This window comes from Bufo gargarizans, chromosome 11 (genome assembly GCF_014858855.1).
Source record: "Bufo gargarizans isolate SCDJY-AF-19 chromosome 11, ASM1485885v1, whole genome shotgun sequence".
Classification (NCBI taxonomy): domain Eukaryota; kingdom Metazoa; phylum Chordata; class Amphibia; order Anura; family Bufonidae; genus Bufo; species Bufo gargarizans.
The window spans coordinates 52,245,238-52,269,882 of record NC_058090.1 but is presented as its reverse complement, the minus strand read 5'-3'; the positions used below and the strand labels follow the sequence as shown (position 1 = coordinate 52,269,882).

The window sequence follows — 24,645 nt, the reverse complement described above, 5'->3', positions numbered from 1 at the left end:
GTACTTCGCGTGCGCATAGTGCTTTCATAATGGAAAGGCTTGTTAGTATTAACTTTATAAGGCCCACTGCCATTTTCACCCCACTTTTGGGAGACAAAAAGTGCATCTTATAGAGCGAAAAATATAGTACATGTTTTAACCCCAAATCTCCAAAGGCAAACAAGATATACAACTGATCCCCATGGCTTAAGCCAGGCATGCTCAACCTGCAGCCCTCCAGCTGTTGCCAAACTACAACTCCCAGCATGCCCAAACAGCCTACACCTATCAGCCTACAGCAGAGTATTGTAGTTGTAGTTTTACAACAGCTGGAGGGCCGCAGGTTGAGCATGCCTGGCTTAAGCAATATGTATAATACTCTTAGGGCTGTTTCACACGAGCGAGTCCATTGTGGTAATCACACTCTGTGTGTAAGTGTGATCCTCTTTTCTGAACACTGCTAGTCTTGCAGAAGCGTATGGCATTATACAGATTTATAATGCTATGTGCTTCTGCTTGACCTTATTGCTACAGAATCATGCTGACATAAAGCTGTCACTATGATTCTGTAGTAGTAAGGTCAAGCAAAGGCACATAGCTTTAGAGAATTAGAGTTATACATGGATTCCACACTTAAACCCTAATCCAATCTCCTAAAAAGGGTGAAAGGGGTATTTGATATGATCTAAATGGGTGTGTAGCGGTCAGGAAGTGGTTACAGAGGGGAGAAAAAAAGAAAACCTACTCCTGCCTCAGACAACAAGAACATGGCTGTACATAGCAATATGTAAAGGTCACAAAAATAAGCAGCATGTCTTATCTTTAGTGAAGTTTGAGAAACAGAAAATGCACCCAGCAACTACATAATTCACAAATTTAACCCCTTAAAGACCTCCACCGTATATATACGGTGGAAGTCCGGTCCCTAAACATGGCGCCCGCTGCACATGCCATAGCCGCCAGGTTTCTGCTATTTTAAATAGCAGAGACCCACGGCACATGTATGTGATCAGCCAAAAGGGTGATCACATACATTTTACCTTTCAGATGCCGTGGTCAAATGTGACCACAGCATTTTTGCATTTTCGGAAGCGGAAGTTGTGCGCTTCCGCTCCGGTAACAGCGCTCCCCGACTGAGATCGGAGAACCGGTTACAATCGCTGAAATAGACACCGAAGCCTGCTTGAACATTAGTTCAAATCACCCCCCTTTCCTTAAAATAAAAATACTTAACCAATAAATAATAAACATCATGGGCATCGCCGTGTGCGAAAATGCCCATACAATTAAAATATAATATAAATGGCATACAGCAAATGGCGTAACTGGGAAAAAAATTTTTTTAAAAAACAAAAATGACAATTTGCCATTTTTGGTCACTTCAACTACCCAATAATTTTTTTATAAAAAGTGATCACACTAGGGTTGTTTCGGCTATCGAACTTTTGATACCCAACCAATACTTTTAGCCCGGTATCGATACGAAAATATGGATCGAGCTGCTCCTAGCAGCACGGGGAGAAGGAAGCAGTCTCTCCCTCCCCCCTGTGTTGCTGCCGCTACCTCCAATGGGAGCATGGAGGAGGGGAGGGGCTGTGGCCACTGCGCCATTAATGCTAATTAACGTTTACTATACAAATAAAGCCAGCGGCACCCGACCTCTGAGAGGGCACTGCGATCCGTGGCAATTAACCCCTCAGGTGCAGCACCCTGTCAGAGGTCGGGTGCCGCCGGCTGTATTTGTATAGTAAACGTAATTATCATTGGTGGCACAGTGTGAAACCCCCCCCTCCCGTATTAAAAACATTGGTGGCGCATTGCGCCCTCCACAGTATTAAAAACATTGGTGGCAGTTTCTGATCAGAGCCCCAAGCAGTGTAATCCCGGGGCTCCGATCGGTTACCATGGCAGTCAGGACGCTACTGAACAAAGTATAAATCACCCCCTTTCCTAATTTTACATATAATATATATATATATATATATATATATATATATATATATATATATATATATATATATATATATATATATATCAATAAATCAAATATTACATATGGCCATGTCCGAAAAGTGCAAACTATTAAAAAATATCTCCTATGCCGTGAACGCCGCAAAAAAACAAACAAAACAAAAAAACAAACGTGAGTCGCCTTTTTTTTTTAAGCCACCTTGTCTCCCCAAAAAAATAGGATGATTGTTCGATTGCGGGTCGGACGTTCTTTAAAATGCGGAATGCACGCGTTTTTTTCCACGTGGATGAGATCTGCGGCAAAACTGCATCAAATCTGCACTAAACTGTTTTGTACTGTTGTATTTCAATAACAATACAATTATAAAAAATAAATTGCAGATGAGGATAGGCTGCAGAAACTTGTGCAGATCTAATGTGCGTTCACCCACACATGTGCAGGTGGGGCTTTAGGCTTTCTACACACAGAATCGTGCACGAAATTCATTTTTTTTTGTCATGTTTTGACACTCTTTTCAGGCTTCTTTGCGTATAGAATAATTTTTTTTATTTTTTAACAAAAATTACATCAGAAATCCCCACTGCCTTACTGTGATCATCTGACTGCAGCAGTTTATACTTAGTTTTATACAGAGCCAAACCAGGGCTGTCCCAGAAGGTACTTGAGACCTCTACTCTTGTGTGCACCACATAAAATATATACAATATTCAGCGATAACTTTGCAGCTTAAATAAGAAAGACATTAGAAAGATGGAAAAAAACAAAAAACATTTATTGCTTTTAAACACAGCTATCTGCATATGAAGATCTCACTGTGCTAGTAACCTGCAACAAACCTCAAATAAGTCGGTCACATGGGGAGAAAGGCAGAAACAGATTTTACATGGAAAAGTTTGTCATAACAAACAGTTTAACCTCAAATACAAAAGATTCATAAATACAAACAACTGAAACATAGGGTTTAAATGCCAAATAAATATCTAGGATCTGCAAAGTACTCTTAAGTGTGTATATAGTCCAACCCTCAAAAATATACCCCAGTCTATTCAACTCAAGTAGTGTTCAGGTAGAAAATCTATAGCCAATCTTTTTCCCTCCTCCTGGATATAAAACAGTAAGTTTCAAAGAGAAAATACATAAACCTACATTACCAAATTAGAAAAGGTCTCGGCAATTAAACAGTACGCTGCATCTCTGATATACATATATACTTCTATAAACATGTATGTGGCTTGGACCCTATTGAGCAGTTGGTGCATTTGCCCTGAGTGCTGTAAGGTGTGAGAAATCAGTGCTTGTTCATTAATTGGATGGCAAAGTCTATTGCTTGGTGATCCGAGTTCAGCAGGACATCAGCGTTATAAATAACAAAACCTTGATGCTCTCTGGTAGAACTTGTCTCACAAAAAGTCAAATGCGGGACTTTTTAGCAGGTGGAGCTGTTGCACTTGGAATGCTTTTATTGACCTCCAGGCCTAATTTATTAGCTTCATTAATGAAGAAGGTTTGTAGTTTGACTCCTGCTTTAGCCTCATTGCTGTCAACACTGTTATACTCAAAGCAATTAGAGAACATCAACTCAACGTCGGTAACAAACTCGGCTGTAAACAGAAAAAATAAAATATATTAGAAAGTTCAAGTAATACTTTTGACTAAACAGAAAAAGAGTAACACTGGAAGGAAGGTTTACACTCAAAAGAGCATAAGGAGAAGATGTAGCAAAGAAAGAGGCAGGTTTTCCCACAAATAGCAGGTTGAGTGGGGTTCCGATATGGACTTTATGGGCTCCGTTCTAAGAAGACAATGTGTGGGCCCCAAAGATGGGACCCACACCTGTAAGACATTGGGGGCATATCCTAGCGATATCCCCGCAATGTTCAAGATGGGAATACCCCTTTAAGGCCTCATGCACATGACCGTTGTTCGGGTCCGCATCCAAGCCGCAGTTTTTGCAGCTTCGGTGCAGACCCATTCACTTCAATGGGGCCGCAAAAGATGCGGACAGCATTCCGTGTGCTGTCCGCATCAGTTGCTCCGCAAAAAAAAACAAAACAACAACATCATGTCCTATTCTTGTCCGTTTTGCGGACAAGAATAGGCATTTCTACAATGGGCCACCTCTTCCGTTCCGCAAATTGCGGAAGGCACACGGGCGGCTTACATGTTTTGCGGATCCGCAATTTGCAGACCGCAAATGGAACGGTTGTGTGCATAAGGCCTAATGGTAACTGCACACGATGCAGATTACATGTGATTTTGGTACAGAAAAAAAAAATAACATAATACAGTACCACAAAGTAAATGAGCTTTGCCAAATCTCATGTACACATTACGTATTTACGCGTAGAAGTGGACCTGCCGTGTGGATTTTAAAATCCATAGAATGTCAGTTTGTGCAATTCCACACCTTATGTAGAGTTGTTCTCCCCACAAACTTAAAATAGATATGCATCACAGAACTACATAAAACTACACAAAAAAGCAATAAATAAATAGTGTGGATTTTGATACAGTTTTCATGTGGATTTTTGCATACTGTGTGCATTTAGGTTACTTTTTTTTTTTTAACTCGTTTTATTCAAGGATAGCAAAATAAGTATGGCATACACATGACATCACAAAGGCCCACGCAGGGGCTAATCAGAAATGCAGAGACAGAGTAATACCATATGTCTGGGGGTACACATACGAGATACACACGACAATAACACAGGTACTACAGTTGTGAGGGAGTCCTAGTACACGCTCCTAGAAAACAGCTAGCGTTAAAGGACGCGTCAGACCCCGGGGAAAATCTTAAGGACCAAGCAGACCCCAGGGGATCCCCAGTCGACCTCTATGGGCGCGATGCGTGCAAAGTGAGCGGTGAGGAGCACCACTCAGACCAGACCCTATCAAACTTCTGCGGGCATCCCCTGTGTTTATAGACCACCTTTTCCATGGAGACCGCACTATTTACCAGCGAGAGCCATTGACCCCTCGAAGGAAGAGACTCTCCCATCCAGCGCAGAGCAATCGCTTTTCTAGCCAAAAACAGTGTCCTTTCCAGGAAGATCCTGTGGTAATGCGACCAGGATTCCTCGTCTACTATACCCAAAATGCACATCTTGGGGCACAACTGCAGTGTCGGCGGGACCAAAGTCTTGAGAACCTCCAAAATCGACACCCAGAACTGGTGTATGCCTGGACAATCCCAAATCATATGCCAAAAATTGGCGCCCTCCGCACCTGTGACACCGAGAATGATCCAGCCTCCCCATCTTATGGAGTCTAGTGGGGGTCAGATTGCTATAGTGTAAAATAAAGAGCTGTGTCATTCTGTTATTGATCGAAGGGGATACCCTTGTTTGGGCCATCAGCACCTCCTCCCACTCCTCAGAAGTCAGAGAGCGTATGTGCATTTTCCATTTGGTCTCCACAGCAAGCGGGGTCGCCAGCATATGACAATCTAGCAGGTGAGTATAAAGCGCCGATACCATCCCTCTAGGGCCCTGGGATCTCAATTTAGGTTACTTTAACACAGTCTGTGTTTGGTCAGTGATTGTGAGCCAAAACCAGGTACAGGTAAAAAACACAAGCATATCTTCTTTCCATTATATCTTATCTCTGTGATGACTCCACTGTTGGAAATCACTGACTAATTGGATCAAACCCCCTTCACGTCAAAGGGAATGGAGCTACATTACCAGACATGCCCACGTTCAAAAAAAAAAAAAATGCTAAAAACATCAGATCCAGATATTAGTTGAAGGTTTATGGGAAATATGAAAATGCAGAACACAGAAATATATTTCCTGGAGTTTTTGTTAATTAGGTGGCATTTTTTTTTTTGTCTTTCTGGCTTCTTAAAAAATAAAAAAAACTGCAGCATGCTGAAGCTCTTGCCATTTTTTTCAGGCGTTTTGCAAACGCCTCTATAGGGCAAAAATGGCTTGACGAAAAACAGAGGCCCAAAATTCTAATACTAGATCAGGGATGTTCAACCTGCGGCCCTCAAGCTGTTGTAAAACTCCCAACATGCCCTGCTGTAGGCGGATAGCTGTAGGCTGTCCGGGCATGCTGGGAGTTCTAGTTTTGCAACAGCTGGAGGGCCGCAGATTGGGCATCCCTGATGTAGATGGTCTAAGCTTAGACCGGCCGCCTAGACCGGCACCAGATTTATCACAGGGGCTCAGGGTAGATGACAAATGTGGGGCAGGGACACTTTTTATTGACTCTATACCCACTATCAGTTGCTTTACTTTGAGACAGATTTTTAGGCCAGAATTGTGACCCCCACCCCTTTGTTAAGCCATGGCCCCTTGTCGAGCATGACGGAGAACGTGCAGAAAGCCTAGATGCAACAATTTGCCCCACTTTTTAGACAGATTTTTTGGTGCAGACACATTAGTAAATACGGGCCACGAGTGGTTATTGCCTTTTTTTAAGCTGTAAAAAAGCCAACCAGTGCAAACTAGATTTACACAAAACTCTTTGCTAAAAACGAGATTTTTGTGAAACTCACCTGTAAAATCTCTTTCTCGCGTGGTTCATTGGGGGACACAGGACCGTGGGTATAGCTTGCTGCTGCCACTAGGAGGCGACACTAGGCTGAAAAGTGATAACTCCTCCCCTGCAGGCTATACCCCCTCCAGCCTGGAGAGAGCATATCAGTTTGTGCCCAAGCAATAGGAGTAGGAGAAAATAACCATACGGTAAACAACCAACAACTGACCAATGCCAGTCGGATCAAACCAGAACTGGGGCCATAGTGGCTCCACAACCGCCAACAATCACGGCAAACAGAAATCACTGGGTGGGAGCTGTGTCCCCCAATGAACCACGCGAGAAAGAGATTTTACAGGTGAGTTTCACAAAAATCTCGTTTTCTCGCTGGTATCATTGGGGGACACAGGACCGTGGGACGTCCTAAAGCAGTCCACGGGGAGGGAAAAAAATCACATGCCCCTGGAGAAAAAACGTCCTTGAGGATGCGTAACTCACTGTCGCCTGCAAGAATTTGCTGCCTGGAACAGTATCCGCCGGTGCCTAGGAAGGCACCCGGTAAGACTTGACGAACGTGTGCCCGGAAGACCAAGACACTGCCTTCCACTCTGGAAGCTACTGCACGAGGAGATGGACCCGAGAATCGCCGACCGCTGGTCGGGTGGGCCAAGACTCAGCTGGGCGTTGCCCACCCGAGGGCGGAATGCCCGAGCAACTGTTGAACGGATCTATCCAGAAAACATCCTTTGGAGGCCGTCAGCCTTGACAAGGACCCCAGGATAAGAATTGGTAGAAGTCCTTAGGGCTGTAGGCGCCAGACAAGGACAAGCAAACCCAGAGGCCAAATCACATGGCTGATTGAGAGCTCGGTCCGTGTACTACGAGGGAGAAAGAAGAGAAACCCATGTCTGTGAGGCGTGGAAAGGCGACCACCTTCTGCGAAAAAAGAGGACCTTGGACGGAACACCGCCCTATGTTCATACTTAAAGAAAAAAAGTACGTACAAGAAGGCGTAACAATTCAGAGAAAAAAAATAATAAACAATGCCACCAAACAGCTGGCTCCTGGCCGCAGCTGTGGAAGCAGAACTAAAAAGCCAAGTCCTTAGGATTCACCTCTGGTCCAGAGAACAGCCCCTAGGGAGCGGAATATTGGTAGACCAACGCCCTCATAGCCAGAGAGGCTGGTGGTGAGATCTCTAGTAAGAGAAGCTGCCTGAGAATCACTAGGAAACAAACGCCTGAGCCAGGCGTGCCCCACTGCCGGCCAAAGTATCAATACCACATGGGAAAAGTAAGTAAAATAAAAGCCAATGTGAGCACCGCCAGTGATGGGAGCCCCGTCACTGACCATATTTCAACAAAACAGTAACGCTGCCTGGAAGGGCAGACGAGTGGAACAAAGATGAGAGAAATACTCTTGCCGGGTGAAGTTCGACCACAACGTCCAACGCCTTCACCATACCCGAGGAACCCTGGGCCCGAAAAAAATAAATAAATAAATAGGGATGGGCTCCCAGAGTCGTACAACCCATGGCTACTGGTCAGCTAGACAGGAGGATAAGGAGATCAGTTATCCACCACGAGGGGAGACCGGAAAGGAAACGTGTGATCCGTACCAGGAACGAAACTCCTACTAACAGGGGACGTCGTAACATACACCCGCTCTACCCGTCTTGGGAAGACTCTCAGTCCACCCCCGGAATGAGCAGTGAAAGAACAACCACCATTGACTTGAGGTGATATCACTGACATCTGAAGAGAGGTAGCACCACTGGCGACACAGTATGACTACTAGATCCAGGTCCCGCTTAGAACGGCAATCTAGAGCAGACGAGTGCCGTAGGGACTGATCTACCCAGTAGAACGCACTCAAAAGGTAGGTGCCGATCAGCCATTGTAATTACACCATCGCCACACCCGAGCCTACGACAGAAGGACAATAGCCAACAATAATGAAGAAAGACCGGCACTCACTATAGCCTTCAACAAAAGATGATGTCTTTTTTGGTCACATACAATACTCTGACGCGTTACGGCTCACATCAAGAGCCTTTCTCAAACATATGGATATGGATTGGATGTGGCAGAAGGACAACAGTTGTCAGAGCCACGTACCCTTATTGGTAGAAAACCAGAAAGAGGCCAGAACTAAAGCCCATTCCCATGTGAGACGGGGGCTCCACAGCGTCTAGTGGAGATGCGACACACCGCCAGAAGGGGAGGCCCTACCAGGGAAGCCCCAAGAGTAATGCACACGCCATACTCCAGCCGAGGAGTAGACCACACCGTAGAGGTCACCGATTCTCATGGTAGAGGAATCCGCTGCCTGACGAAAGAACTGTGCAGAAGGAGCCTTCGCATGTAGCGGAGACTCAAACACCCCTCGTGCGGTAGGGGCTACCGTATGCTCCGCCAGCGTGGACATGAGGGGACGGCCTGAGAACATCCAGGAGAAGTTCTGGTATCAAGCTGGCCCAGTCAGTAGAGCCAACCCTAACCCCTCCACCTGACAAGGGCGCTGAACAGGAGCAACTGCCGAATTAGTACCAGGGTAGAACCCCTACCTGAGGGGGGGCTGTCTCGCTACAGCGATTAGGAGCATCTGGCCCTAGCGTGAAGACTACCCTGCGAAGGAGAAGCCGTTGTAGTAGCCACTGCAGATTGCCAGCATAACGCCCTCATCTAGATAAGGATGAGTGGTGGACTCAGCATCCGGAGTCGGTGGAATACTCTGCTTGCTGGATCTTGATCACAGTACTCTGTGCAGTGTGACTGACCTGAACGGTGGAGGCTCATGGGGATGGGGAGTCTCTAGGACACATAAGAGTGGGTGACTCCCCTGAGAGCACAAAGGCCACATTCTTGTGTCTCCAAAGGGTGCATGAAGAAAAGAGGGATACAAAATGGGGGTATCCATAGTCTCCAGTGGCAGTATCCATATGCCACTAGATGGAGAATATCAGGCACCAGCGGTACCGACTGTTGCCACGGACCACCTGTGAAGGGAACCAAGGCATCTAGAGTCGTGGCGTAGCTGAAATACAGCATGCAAAGATGCATAGCGATTCCCCCGTTACTGGATCGTTTGTAGAGGGAACTGCCATAGGAAGTATGTGATGGCAAATGGGAGGTGGAATAGCAACCAACGGAAGCGCAAACCCCCGGTAGGGAAGGGGGTAGCGATAGTCAGAACCGCAAGCTACGGAAGTGTAAGTACCCACTCAATGGAGGGGGAAAAACCGACGGCAAACACTGCACCCAGTGGCAGTGCAAACGCTTTACCTACGATCGGGAGTAACATATCCAGTAAGTACTGTACCCCGAGGTCGTGCAATACATCACCCATCGAAGGGGGTAACGCACCTAGCAGGAACTTGCATATTAACGAGTTCTGTACTCTGTGGGAGGTGTCATCATCCCCCCCCCAGAAGGGTGTAATGCGTACGTAAACACTGCGACAGCAGTGAGAATGCCATCATGCCACCTAACAGACGGTTAATGTATGCTGACAATACTGAGCCCAGTGGAACTTCAATTCCGCCACTCACAGAAAGAGGGACACCTTGCCGGCATTGAGGCCAATGCTAGTGAGGTCAGTCCACCTCAGGAAGGAGGTAAAACCCAAATTAAGCACTGTATCTAGTAGAAGTGTAAATAGTGCCTAAGGAAGGGGTTAATGCATACACCAGAACCGGTTAACACGGACGTAATCTAGGGACCGAATAACTGTCCTGCCTCGGCCCGCTCGTGCGCAGTTCCACCTCTCAGCCTCTAGCCATGGCTGTTGCAGGTTGCGGCGGTGTTGAAATAAGAACCAAACTACCCGGAGGTGGAATGGAACTAAAGGTCTGCTTACCGATTGCACAGACGGTGCTGTAGTAACCAAACGACCCAGGAGGGTGGATTGGGAACTTCCAGAGGTCCCCCGCTGAGTTGCGCAGGGTAGAAACTCAAACAGACGCCCCCGGAGGGTGGATGGGAAGTTTCAGTTGTCCACAACTGGATTTGCGCAGTCGGATATTTGCGCAGTAGTAGCACCATTAACCAACCGGTCTCAGAGGGCGGATCGGGATCCTCCAGATGTACCCCACTGGATTTATGCAGTTGGAGCATCATCAACCAAACGGCCCGGAGGGCGGATTGGGGACCCTTCGGATGTACCCACTGGATTTACGAAGTTGGAGCATTATCAACCAAACGGCCCCAGAGAGCGGATTGGGATCCTCCAGATGTACCCCACTGGATCTATGCAGTTGGAGCATAATCAACCAAACGGCCTCAGAGGGCGGATTGGGATCCTCCAGATGTACCCCACTGGATCTATGCAGTTGGAGCATTATCAACCAAACGGCCCGGAGGGCGGAATGGGAATCTCTCAGATGTACTCCACTGGATATGCGCAGTTGGAGCATAATCAACCAAACGGCCTCAGGTGGCGGATTGGGATCCCTCATACGTACTCCATTGGAACTTGTGGGCTGAGGAGAGCAGGATCTGCATGCGCACAATTTTAAAAAAAAAATTTTTTTTTTTTTTTTTTTTTTTTCTTTTTACTAATTTTTTATGAGGACCTAGCCCGATATGGAGAAGGGCTGTATACTGCAATATAAAGGCACATTGTGCCTGCAGACAGAATCTATAGAAAGCAGGGGCCTGAAATGAGGGAGGAAGTTCCGGCCTAGAAGGCCGCAAAGCCGGGGACTAAATTATCACGCCGGCCGACCGGGACTCACCGCTAGTCAGTACATAGCGAACCTGGATCGATGTCCGGAATGCGGTCACCTGAGTCCGCTGACCACGTAAGCCCATCGGAGGAGTAAATATGCGTGGCCGAAGAAATCAGAAAGAAATAAAACGGTAGGCCCAAATAAAGCCGGGGCATAAATTTTGCGGCGTCCGGCCGAGTAGGGAATCCGTTCTGCCTGCTCTCCCGGGACGGCTTAGTGGACTCCTGAAAAGGGAGCCGCCGAGAAGGTGCGTCGCTTGGCCGACCGGGAAGCCCACCCGGTCGGTCGGAGAGCGGGGTCACCGGAATAGGGTGCAGAAGGCGCCTGTTTGTAGTCGGGAAGGTGAAAGTAACATGCCGCGGCCGTGGAAAGGGATTAACCCTTTCTACTGAGGTGAGCTGGGCGATGGGTGGAGGATTCCTCACCCCCTCAAGAAGGGGCCATGTGAGGGGGACAGGGAGGGACAGTAAAACTCACCAGACTTCATCTGTGTTCTTCACCCATAGTCTTGTACCAGCAGGGCCACCCCACGACCGCTGGCACCAGGCATCAGGGGTCCATGTAGAGAAGGGCTGGGGAGGAGGTGGCCCTCTTGCTGGCGGGAAGCAGGGGAGCTAGGCTGCCCTGGTCCACTTTGTCTTCTTGGGGGAGGCAGGGCGGTGGAAAGGCAACACCGGCCAGCCTCCCAGGGAGACAGAGACGCATGCGAATCTGTGCCCCTTAACCTAAAAATAAAATAAAATAAAAACAAAAATCGTAAAAGAGCCACCCTGCTAAGCAGGGAGGTCTGCCTCCTACGACACTAAGCTAAAAACTGATATGCTCTCTCCAGGCTGGAGGGGGTATAGCCTGCAGGGGAGGAGTTATCACTTTTCAGCCTAGTGTCGCCTCCTAGTGGCAGCAGCAAGCTATACCCACGGTCCTGTGTCCCCCAATGATACCAGCGAGAAATTGTGTTTATGCCACTTTCCAAAAAAGGGGGCTTGGCATGAACAGGGCCATCAGCTCCCACAGATTTATGGTCATTTCGTCTGCTTTTCTGGCATAAAAGATGGCTGAAATGTACTCCAGCTATAAATTGCCATAGATTTCATTCTAAACACACAGACTGCTGGCGGATACACTTATTTTATTATGAGCTGCACTTGTCGTGGTGCAAGAAATATCAAGACCAGCATAGAACTGCTAGTTTTGATAAATGACAACTAATGAAGCAAGAAAGACAAAGAAAAAGAAACCTAATGAATGAACCAAGCAAAACATTCTTGTGTGCCCTGCATTTCATCTTTCTCCTAGCACTTCAGCTAACATCTTGAACTGACCTTTTTACCACAGAAATACAGAAAAATGTTTAATTAACTTTTTTTATCTAAGGGTTCTCCCAGATTGATGGCCTATCCTCAGGATAGATCATCAATGAGATCGGCGGGGTCAGACTCCAGGGTAGTCACACTTGAGGGGGGCATAGGCAGGAGCAGTGATGTGTGCCCCCGCCTGTGCGCCTTAAAAATCATTATTTAAATATAGCTCTTACATGTCAGTGTTGTGCTGGAGAAGAATTTAACTTGGGGACCGCTGCAAACACTGCACAGGCCGGAGCACACATTGTGGCTCGTGCCTGTGCTCCCCTCAAGCTTGGCTAAATTCAGGCCAGCTTTGAGCTAAGCATGCTCCGCTCAACTAAATTCTGGCAAAGCACACCTGTTATAGGGTACTGATGTGCTGTGCCCGAACTTGCCCAGCTTGAGGGGAGCACAGGGAGGAGCAGTGATGTATGACCCCAGCCTGTGCAGCGGCCCCCACTGAAACTCATACTCCAGTACGTCAGCTGTACAAGAATAACAATTTTAAGGCGTGATAGCGCCCGAGACTTTGGGTGCCTATTTGAGTAGGAAAAATAAGTATATTTTTAAGCCATTTAGAACATTTAAAAATACATTTTTAGAAAAGTTTAGTTACTCTTTAAGCAAGAAAAACAAAAGAAAACCTACACATTGTAGATCTATTAGCCCAAGGAAAATGATTGAACTAGTGTATGGTTGTAATAACTTACATGCAGAATTGTATTCACATTTGTTCACTTTTTCACGGATTATATTTAAGGCAATGGGTCTCTTGATAATGTCAAAGTAATCTGGAACCTGTAAAGAATGGATAAAGCACATGCACTGAGTGTAAAGTAAGACACCTGAACTGTGTTATATAACATTCTACTAACACTATGCATGCAGCTCACGGACTGACGGCATTACAATACCTGGAGCTTGGACACCAGTCTCATGAAAGGCCAGCTGTCATTATGCCTCACCAGCTCCACCACCAGCTGCTCACAAGCAGATAACTCGTGTACTCCCTGGTGTCTCCCAGAACTCCTTCTGTTTCCTGGATCCCCTGAAGAAAGTTCTGGACGAAGAAGCAGATCTACATGTCATTACAGGCAGAGTTTTAGTATTTTAGCTAAATAAATAATCACAAAAACAGTTAAGACGATCAATTAAACTCAAATACAAACTTCTCTGCATTTGGTAGAAGGGAATATAGAATCCTATGTGTGAAGCATGTGCCGGGTTACATAACTCATCGCTAAAGCCAGGGAAATGGAGTAAGCGGGATCTCAACTGCAGCCCCTCTCCCATCTGGCCTGTGAAGTATTTTTCACACACTATAGAACTCCTTTATTTTCCTTGTGTCTTACAGGAAAACAGCTGTGGCAACCATGGTTCGGACACTTACCTGCAATCAGGTAGCTTTCTAATTATTGCCTTTGCTGCAAAACTAAGTGGATTCAAAAGAGAAGCATCTGCCGTCTGTGCACCCTTTCCATGTATCATCCACAGCTGGTTTAGCATCAAAACCCGAATGTGTACCGGCACCCTTAGGTTTTCAGACGCGGCTTTGACGCTAAAACCAGCTGTGAATTGTAAAGTGAGACCGTATAAGGCTACTTTCACACTAGCGTTCGATCGGATCCGTTCTGAACGGATCCGCTCATAATAATGCAGACGGAGGCTCCGTTCAGAACGGATCCGTCTGCATTATTTTGGCATATAAAAGCTAAGTGTGAAAATAGCCTCGGACGGATCCGTCCAGACTTTCAATGTAAAGTCAATGGGGGACGGATCCGCTTGAAGATTGAGCCATATTGTGGCATCTTCAAACGGATCCGTCCCCATTGACTTACATTGTAAGTCTGGACGGATCTGCACGCCTCCGCACGGCCAGGCGGACACCCGAACGCTGCAAGCAGCGTTCAGCTGTCCGCCTGTCCGTGCGGAGGCGAGCGGAGCGGAGGCTGAACGCCGCCAGACTGATGCAGTCTGAGCGGATCCGCATCCATTCAGACTGCATCAGGGCTGGACGGAAGCGTTCGGGTCCGCTCGTGAGCCCCTTCAAACGGAGCCCACGAGCGGACAGCCGAACGCTAGTGTGAAAGTAGCCTAAAAAGGGCAGATTCTACTAATCCTCCTCCTTGAATCTGTATGGCCAGCCTTACAGATTAGCGCATTTGGTCCCATTTAGTATTGTTATACTGATCATAGGCTTTTTAGCAGAAAAAAAAAAAATATATTACCTGCTATAAATGTCACTTGCCGAAAATCCTAGTCTAATTCCCCTGTAACTTTATTCTAGCAGTCAACAGAATTATGTTATAAATGTGTATATTTTTTCATTGTTTACCGCTTACTCAATAAAAACTTTTAAATGAGAAATTGCATCATTTATCTTTTAACTTTATTGAACTATGGAGCTTAGAATCAGCGTATAATACAAAGCAGGGCATAACAGGGTCTTGCTGATCTATTTGATGCAATAAACAACTCATCAGCAACCTGGAATCCCATAGGAGCCAGTGAAAGGACAAAGGGGGTCATCTTTCTTTGCCAACCTCCCCAGGGTATATTGACACAAACTGCAGCAGTTTTGTCTCCATTTCTCAAATCACAGCAAGAAACAGTCATCAAAAACTCTATACACAAGTACATTCTTAGGATACATCCACATGACTGGAAACACTGCAGATTAGCAGTTCTGGATTTTCATGCGGCAAATGTGCAGCGCTATACAGCACCTGCAAAGTGAACAGACCTTTAGCAATTGTCATCCATGTGCTGTGGAAAATTCTGCAGCAGGTCAGTATGCTACAGGTTTTCATTGCAGAATTCCCCCTTCACAATATAATGAAAAGCTGCAGATTTTCTGCTGCTAAAAATCTACAACATTTCAGTCACATGTGGATGTACCCTAAAGGTGCTGCAGATACTTAATGGACGGGATGGGTGTTCTCTACTGCAGAGCTGACCCATCTTTCCACTGCTTGTAGCCTACGTTTTTAATTTCCTCAATTTACATCAAAATGTGTCATGAGACAGAAAAAAAAACAACAACTTTCAAACACTGATTTAACATGCTGCATTTTGACAGTGATAGAAATATCACCAATTAGCCAAAACCTGCTTGTGCATTTCATAATTCCCCTTACATTTTTTAGCTAATTTCTGGAGCTGGTGTTTTCTCAGGAAAAAATAAAAAAAATAATAATATAATATCACAAAATCATGGACATGCTGATAAATGCCACAAAATACCTATATGTGAATATAGTCTTCATGACGAAACCTATCGGGATTATCTAGTAAATTCATAGTTGAGAAAGTAAATTTAGAAGGAACTTACCAGCTGTTACAAGTCTCTTGCCCCTTCCTTTGGCTTCCACATGGGTAGGTATTGAATTCTGTGACCTTCTTCCTTTGGGTGTCTGCTCGGCATTATCAAGGGTGAATGGACGGAAGGCAAATGGGCTTCCTACAGGAGTGCTATCAACAGATTTCATTTTTTTACCTCTGCCTCGACCCCTGCCCCGACCTCTGCCTTGTCCATCAACTGAAACCAGCTCCACAAAACAAGCTTCATGTATTTCCGCATTTGCTTGTAAAATGCGAATGGATGAATGTGAACCAGCATTTTTTTGCCCCAATTGTGGGGCAGAGTTGGCCTTTTTGCCTCTGCCTCTTCCTTTTGGAGTCTGCAAATTGTTTTTGGGTGTGACTTGTTGACTTTTAGGTGTCTTCCCAGACTCTTTCTTTCCGGATCCCTTTTTGGGTCCAGGTTTTCTGCCAGGTTTTCCTTTGGTCTTTAAAGGCAATTGTAATTTGGCTTTTCCTTTCACAGTTACACTACAAGAGAAGAAATGTACAATTAACTAAAATGAATGCAAGAAAATGCTACATAAATGACTGGAGCCACACACCCAACGTCAGGAGTGGATTTACAGTAAAGAAATACAATATATACATGAAAATACTTCTACTTTCATCCAGACCCTTTTTTGGTTTTGGCAAAAAACAAAACAAAAAAAAAACACTGCATTAAAAATTGCACATCAAACAGCATCAAAAACAGCATGTGTGTTTTCCAACATTGTGGAATAGCATGGCTACTGTTAAAGGGATTGTCTCACTTCAGTAAGTGGCATTTATCCTGTAGAAAAAGTAAATGCAAAGCACTTACTAATGTATTGTGATTGTCCATATTGCATCCTTTGCTGGCTGGATTCATTTTAATATCACATTATATACTGCTCGTTTCCATGGTTACAGACCGCCCTGCAATCTATCAGAGGTGGTCCAGCTTGCACAGTATAGGAAAAAGCACTAGCCTATGTGAGCTCCCATGGTTCTGGCCACCAGAGAAGCTGACACTTTTTCCTATAGTGTGCAAGCACGACCACCACTGCTGGATTGCAGGGTGGTCTGTAATCATGGAAATGAGCGGTGTATAATGTGATAGAAAAATGAATCCAGCCAGCAAAGGAAGCAATATGGACAATCACAATACATTAGTAGGTGGCTTGTATTAACTTCCTCTACATGATAAATGCCACTTACTGAAGTGAGACAACCCCTTTAAGAGCTTCCCTTCATTCTTTGGTGTCAGTAGGTATGTCTGATAACCTGCTGGATAGGGATGCAGCACACTGCCTAACTAATCGCTGAAACAATGGTGACAGTAAACAGAGTTTAGAATTAAACAGCAATTTTCTTCACCCAATTGATCAGTGATGTTATGACTTCCATTTTCATAACCTACATGACAAACCTATTCGATGGATCCATTTTTATTATAATTTTTTTAAACGCACTGATGTACAAAAAGATTTTTCATAATTGACAGCCTTATGTATTAAATGCAAATTCAGTGTAAATATCCCACTATAAGTGGTAACAAAGGGGCTGCCTTTATTAAAACAGTCTAATGTAAAACGGACCTTAAAGAGGACCTTTCACCACGCCTGACATGCCTGTTTTAATAGCTTCATGCATTCCCCATGTAATAATTCTGGAGCCTCTATTCTTATGTCTGTATGTTGTTCCATTCCTTTATTATTTCTACTAGAAGTCATGAATGAATTGCTAGCAGGCTGCAGTAAGGGTACAGAGGGGATGTAAGGGTCTATCCATACGTCCATATGTGTTTTGTGGATCAGCAAAACACGGACACAGGCAATGTGCGTTTCGCGAACCGCACATCGCCGGCACTCTCATAGAAAATGCCTTTTCTTGTCGGCAATTGCGGACAAGAATAGGACATGTTCTATTTTTTGCAGAACGGAAGTGCAGATCCGCAAATGCGGACAGCACATTCCAGCCCCATTTACAATGAATGGGTCTGCACCTATTCCACAAAATTGCAGAACAGATGCAGACCCATTTTGCAGACGTCTAAATGGACCCGAACCAGTTGGGGGAAAGGGGGGGGGGGGGGGGGGGGTGTACCTGCACAGTATCAGTCTGTCCAATCAGTGCTGCCATTTTCAGACTGTGCAGGTACACTTGCCCCCCCCCCCCCCCCCCCCCAAAACTGGTTACCTCCCCTCTGTACCCTTACTGCAGACTGCTAGTAATTCATTATAACTTCTAGCAGAAAAAATAGAGGAATGGCACAACCTAGAGCCATAATAGATGCTCTGGAATTATTACATGGGGAATGCAAGTAGCTATGAAAACAGGCATGTCAGGAGAGGCGACAGGTCCTCTTTAATTCTCATTGTAAACAATTACAGCACAGCCTTCATCAGAGAAGTTCATGTTAAAATGGAGCTGTTATCTGCTGCTAAATACAAGGCCAGTTTTATTGTTAAGATGCTTTTACTATTAAAGATGGCCCATTGCATGAAAGAGAATGCATCATATACACAACTCATCTGGCTAGCTGACCTCTCTTCTTCTGACATGGCAGTCTCCTCATCGTCTTCGTTTTCTGATTGCACTTGCACATCATCATCATCTTCTAGCTCATCCTCCTCTTCTTCCTCATCACTGTCAATTGAAGGCCTCTTGCGGTTGGGCCTGCGGGTCCGTTGTCTTGGTTTACACTCTGGACAGAACCAGTCATCTTCAGGAATAAACTGAACAGAAAATAAAATCTTCATCAGCCCCAGAACAAGAGCACTGGTTTTCAAAGTAAAAACAATACCAAATGACAGAAAATCTCTCTTAATTTATATGGGCATTTTGGCAGAATCAGAACGGGTGCCTCAAACCTGTGGACACTGACACCTGCAAAGCAAAGACTCAGAACAAAAAAAGTGACAGAAATAACTTCTAACTTGAAGCAAAAGCAATTCAAATCATTAAAGCACCGTATATGAGGAGATTCCATAAAATCCCCCCTGAACCAGGTCAGCAAATACTAACCCACGAATAGTACTAAAGTTTGCAAGAGTTTACTAACTAAAAAAAACGTGGCCCCTTTTTTCTTGCTGTTTTATGTAGCACTCTTTCTAAAAGGAGGTCGAGACCTACACAGTCAAAAACGTAAAGGGACTTGTCCCACCACATGTTCATTTTATAGATCAGAAGAAATTACTTCCGGGGCGGGGCATCAAGAATGGCCACTTTTTAACAGTGCTTTACTGCCCAGCTACAAAATCCACCGCCATCTGTGTCCAACAGGGCGACGGACACAGCACCAAAGAGGGGAAAAATCCCCTGTGATAGCGTGGCTTAGAGGGCGACAGTCAACATCGCCCCAGAGTCCGTGCCACCGGTCCGCGCAGCTGCGGCATGCACTCTCTCCCTGATGCCAGGCACCTTTAATCCCGGCCATCAGCGGAGCCGATGCCCACATTAAAACATCAAGCAGGTGGTTTCCTGAGGAGGGGAGGACACACGAGGGCCACAAGTTCATTATCAGGGCCCTGAAGAACACCCTCACAACAAGGCTTTCATCCTCCCACCCCCACTGTACAACACCAGCGGCTGGGACTTACTGAATCTGCCAGGGAGACCAGCGATCCCACACAGAACCCCCCCTCTTGGAGTGAAGAAGGCGCCATACCTGCAAGTACAAGGGACTTGAGTACTTTCAAGATGGCGCTTCCACTTTCATGCTGAAGTTCCCTCACTTATCGCCACACAGTCACTTTTGAGCCAATAGTGACACCTTGTGGTGTATTACGGAATAACATCATCTAATACCAGCACTGATGCTTCTACAACTACTATGGCCAAATTTAGCTTTTTCTTCCCAATAGTATAAATATCTTACAGGGATTACCCTCCCAAATACTAACGCAATTCAAAAATCAGTTACACAGGCTTAAACCTGACAGCGATTATGGACAAATTTGTGGCCAAGAACTTCTAAAACACGTACCAACCTCTCAGATGCAAATCTGCTATAACCGCCACTTATACCTCAATTAAAATGTCAAAATCTGCGGGCAAATAGCCCAAAAAAAAAAAAAACACCCAGGAATACTCAAGGCCCCTCTCAATCAGCCTCAGATATGCCTTTCTCATCTCAACTTATTACAGATGGTGACATCGTCGCCTAACCTCTCCCCTAGATACGACACTCTGCACTCCCCGGTGGAAGACTAATCACGCTTCTACTGTGGCGAACAAAGTCTCCAAGGTTCTCCCACCTCTTTTTGACAAAAGACTGGAGGTACTCCATTCCTCTATTAACTCTGCCTTACAATTAATTACCACGAAATCTCAAAAAATCTCAGACCTAGAGAACAAACATGCAGCTCAGGAGTTAACCATCTCCAACTTGGAACGCACCGTACAACAACGTAGAGAAGCAGAGTCTGCTTTAGCCGCTAAACTGGAGGTCCGGGATCGCAACAACCTTAGATTTATAGGCATCCCGAAGAGTGTTACTGGGGAAGACCGACTCGCATATCTTGCTGTGGACATGCCCGCGGCGTTGGGCCTGGAGATGTTGACAAACTCCATATGTAACGGGTACTCAGAATTGGACCACCTAAACCAGCTGGAATGTACAACCCAAGACCCCATCAGGTCATCACAAAGTAACTGGACGATTAAAGAACAGATCCTATGCGCGTACTGATGCCAACGCACCATGAAAATATTAAGACATACCATCTTGCTCTTTCAGGACTTTTCCGCATCGGTCTCCCAGAAACGGAGAGCATTTACCCCAATATGTCAAGATCTCTACGACAGGGCGGTTCGATTCCAGTTGCTTTATCCGGCAATATTACGAGTGCTGGAGAACGGCAGGCAACTAATTTTTGAAGATCCGCATGATGCCCGACGCCACTTTCGCCTCGATCCAGAGAACTGAAGCCTGTACCATCATAATTGGAGGGTTCCATGTATCTTTCTATGCCCACGATCTCACCATCATGGGTAACATATGGGTCTCACTACCCCCGCAGTAATAGTCTGCCGAACTCTGTTTCGTTTACAATGAGACCCGCCTTTGTTCACACTAATGTGCAATTGTTTACATTTTTTCTTGTATGTTTTGTTTCTATTATTGCCCACTCATCGCCTCTTATTTTCCTCCTCCAGGAACTTGCCTGCAGTGCGCGGGCCCCTGAGCGCTCCACCTCAGTCTCGTCACTCTGTTTTCTGTCGCTGCTGGGACGACGGGGAATGGTTAGTTATGATGCAATCCTTGCATCTCTACACCATAGTCTCGAGATCAAATGACATCACACACATCCCATGACACAGTGGACTATCACACACCTTCTACACTTAAACTAATATCTTGGAACATAGCCTCAATAACCCAGTCAAATGAAAAAAAAAAGGGTCCTCACCCATTTAAAACGCATGAAACCAGATGTAATATTCTTACAAGAAACACATTGGAAGCAAGAGTCCAATAGGGACCTACGGACGACTTGGCTTGATGGATATCACTCATCGGACTATATGTACAAAGCCAGGGGGGTAGCCATACTATTCAGAAGGGGCTTAGGGGTGTCAATAGGAGGAGGAACTGGAAGACAAAAGGTGGCAGATACATACTGCTCCGAATACAAATAGCTGGGAAGTCATACACTTTTACATATAGGCCCCTAATCAGACGAATACAGATTTTTTTTTTTGCCAAACTCCAGGCCCTTCTACCTAGAGCAGATCTTAATCTAATTATTGGAGACGATTTTAATACCACCATCTACCCCACTCTAGGCAATTCTGCTTCACAAACATCACTTAGACCGTCCTCCAGAGACCTCACCAATTTAATGGAAGCTGTCTCTCTATGTGACCCGTGGAGAATTCATCACACCACCTCCCGAGAATATACTTTTTACTCGACAGCACATGCTAGCTTTTCAAGACTTGACTATTTATTAACATCAACTTCCCTTTTCCACACCATTTATGACACCTCAATTATGGCAATTGCAATTTCAGATCATGCGCCTATCACCATGGCTAAACAAGCCCTAGAATCACAAATTAGGAAATTTCCCACATGCCTATACAAGTCGGATAAATTCCAGGACTACCTTTAACCCCTTAGTGACCAAGCCTGTTTGGGCCTTTATGACCAAGCATTTTTCTTCCTTTTTTCATGGTCTCGTTCCAAGAGCTATAACTTTTTTATTTTTTCGTCTATATAGCTTTATGAGGGCTTGTTTTTTACGGGACAAGTTGTAGTTTTTAATGGAACCATTTTGGGGTACACATAACTTTCTGATTAACTTTTATTAACTCTTTCTGGGAGGGAGATGGGGGAAAATAGCAATACTGCCACTGCGTTTTTACATTATAAATTTTACGGCGTTAATTTTTCGGTACAAATAACATAATATCTTTATTCTCTGGGTCAGTACGATTACAGTGATACTAAATACTTATAATTTTTTTATGTTTTACTACTTTTTTTTCCAATAAAACCCCTTTTATTAACCAAAAAAATGATTTTGCATTGCCACTTCACAAGACCCATAACTTTTTTTTTTCTTTTTCTATGGAGTTGTGTGAGGGCTTGATTTTTGAGGGACAACTTGTATTTTTCATTGGTATCATTTTGGAGTAAATGGCGCTTTTTGATCGCTTGTTATGTTTTTTTCGGTGTAAACTAAGAATAAATTAGAAATTCTGTCTTTTTTATTTTTTTCGGCGTTCACCATAGGGGATAATTTATGTAATATTTATGTAGTCCGGGTCGTTACGGACGCGGCAATACCAAACATATGGGGGATTTTTTCTTTTTGCAATTTTTTTCATTGAAAAGCGTATTTTCAATGAAAAAAAAAAGCATTTTTTTATTTTATGGAATTTTTTTTATTTAATAAATGTGTATTTATTTATTTTTTTACTACTTAAAAGTCCCACAAGGGGACTATAATATAAAGTATTTTGATTGCTTTTAAAATGTAATGCATTATCTCTATAAGGCATTACATTTCAATAGCATTTCAATAGCAATGCTATTCAAACCTTTACCAGCAGGTGGCGCCAGAGAGGCACAGCCTGCTGGAAATAACTGAAGACAGGCTCGGGGCCCTGAACGGAAGTGAGGTAAGCTTCCGAACACATCAGCACCCCGCGATCTTATTTTCGGGGTGCTGATGGGAGACAGAGGGAGTCCGCTCCCTCTGTCACCACTTTACATGCAGCGGGCGCCATTGCGCCCGGCATGTAAAGGGTTAAACAGCCCGGATCGGCACTCCTGTCGGTCCGGGCTGTTAGAGCAGGGTCCCGGCTCTCATACGAGAGCCGGGCCCGTGCTCCCCGCTGCACGGGGGAGCCGTGCAGCGCTTAGACCGGGCCGCCGTAAAAACGCGGCGGCCCAACCTAAGGCCTTTTAGTGACCGCCGTAAAAACACGTATGGGTGGTCACTAAGGGGTTAAATACACTGGACTAATTTCGTAGATGATAACATTGAACACCTAGGTAACCTTCCACTCCTAGGGGCAACATCCAAGGCAGTCCTTAGAGGACACATCATCAATTACATTCGATTGAAACGCAAATAGACGGCCGAAAAATTCTCTTCCCTACACAAAAATCTGCTTACATCCCAACAGTCATATATTCATTCCCCTTTCTCCCACACCAAACAAGTATATGAAGAAACTAAACAGATACTAGAATTATTTGTCCAGAGTCAGGCAATTTGGCTGACCCGACTGGATCTGAACAAATACTATAGGGAGGCAAATAAACCGGGACGTCTCCTGGAGAGTCTAACCCAAAACCGCACTAAAAACTCGCCTACATTCACTCCTTACATGATCCAGTCTCTATGGATATTACTACTGAGATAGGAAAGCGTGACGAATACCACACTTCACGCCTGACGTCAACTACATCGAGCTCACGAGATACGGTATAGTCACTGGTTACCAAGACGTGACGTTACGCCGTCCCTGGGAGTATGCAAGGTCCGCTTGGTACAGTTTACACAGTTGCCTCCTGCCCACAAGGGCACAGAGAGGCAGAGGGTTAGAGACTCGCTCACAACCCTGACAAGCTGAGAGAGCCTTTTCCCTGTCCCAGTGAAACAGCGCTTCCTCAGCCCGGGAAGACTGCCACCATCTTCTCGTTTGATCTAAGCCTGGTCCGCTAACGGGATTATATAGGGTGAGAAACCAACCCGTGGTAGCATATAACTAGGCCGAAACATGGACATGGGGATTTGTGATCGAGATACAAGATAGCACAAGATTAAATTATATATTTAATTGCCTTAAGGGCTCACTAGACATAACACAATATACACAGAAAATATATACAGTGGTCTGAGTGATCAATACAGATGGCGTGGTACACCAGGGTTAAGCAAAACAAAAGTCAGTTTACCAGATGGATGAGTCCTTTGGGTTGTGACGAGTTCTTAGCCGTAGTCACATGGGAGGCAGTGATGTCAGCAGTTTGCAGGTCCCTCTAAACACATGGCACGATGTGACCCTCCTTCAGAGAAAAGACACGCCTGCTGGCTTGCATGGGAATTTTGAACTGTAGCCGACCCCTCATCTCCCTGCCTCTGGGAGGGGTAAACTCCTCCTCTTCTGGTGTTGGCAGCCAAGGGCCCACAAAACCCATTAGGCTCATAGCTCCAGACCAGAAGGTTCTGGGACCAATGGATCCACTTGGGTTTCGGCTACCAGTAGAGTCCAAGCATGGTACAGTTATACATATCTCCCCTCCCTGGCATCCCACCACGAAACAAAGACCACGGGCCTGTTGATCGTGTCCA

At 45.2% G+C, this 24,645-nt stretch overlaps 1 protein-coding gene across 2 annotated transcripts in view; it reads right to left on the bottom strand.

Annotated features, from left to right (window-relative positions):
* Positions 1-2,523: 2,523 nt before the first annotated feature.
* The window catches only part of BAZ1A (bromodomain adjacent to zinc finger domain 1A), a 109,147-nt gene continuing 87,025 nt past the window's right edge, over positions 2,524-24,645 (bottom strand). Inside the window, exons 24-28 of one of the 2 annotated variants that reach the window (XM_044271504.1) lie at positions 18,380-18,570; positions 15,840-16,339; positions 13,423-13,586; positions 13,219-13,306; positions 2,524-3,552 (exon numbers count right to left, since the gene is read on the bottom strand). In XM_044271504.1, the coding sequence (XP_044127439.1) occupies positions 3,362-3,552; positions 13,219-13,306; positions 13,423-13,586; positions 15,840-16,339; positions 18,380-18,570 (1,134 nt within the window). In that variant the 3' untranslated portion in view covers positions 2,524-3,361. The remainder of the gene's footprint in view (positions 3,553-13,218; positions 13,307-13,422; positions 13,587-15,839; positions 16,340-18,379; positions 18,571-24,645) is intronic. The other variant, XM_044271503.1, reaches the window with a different exon arrangement.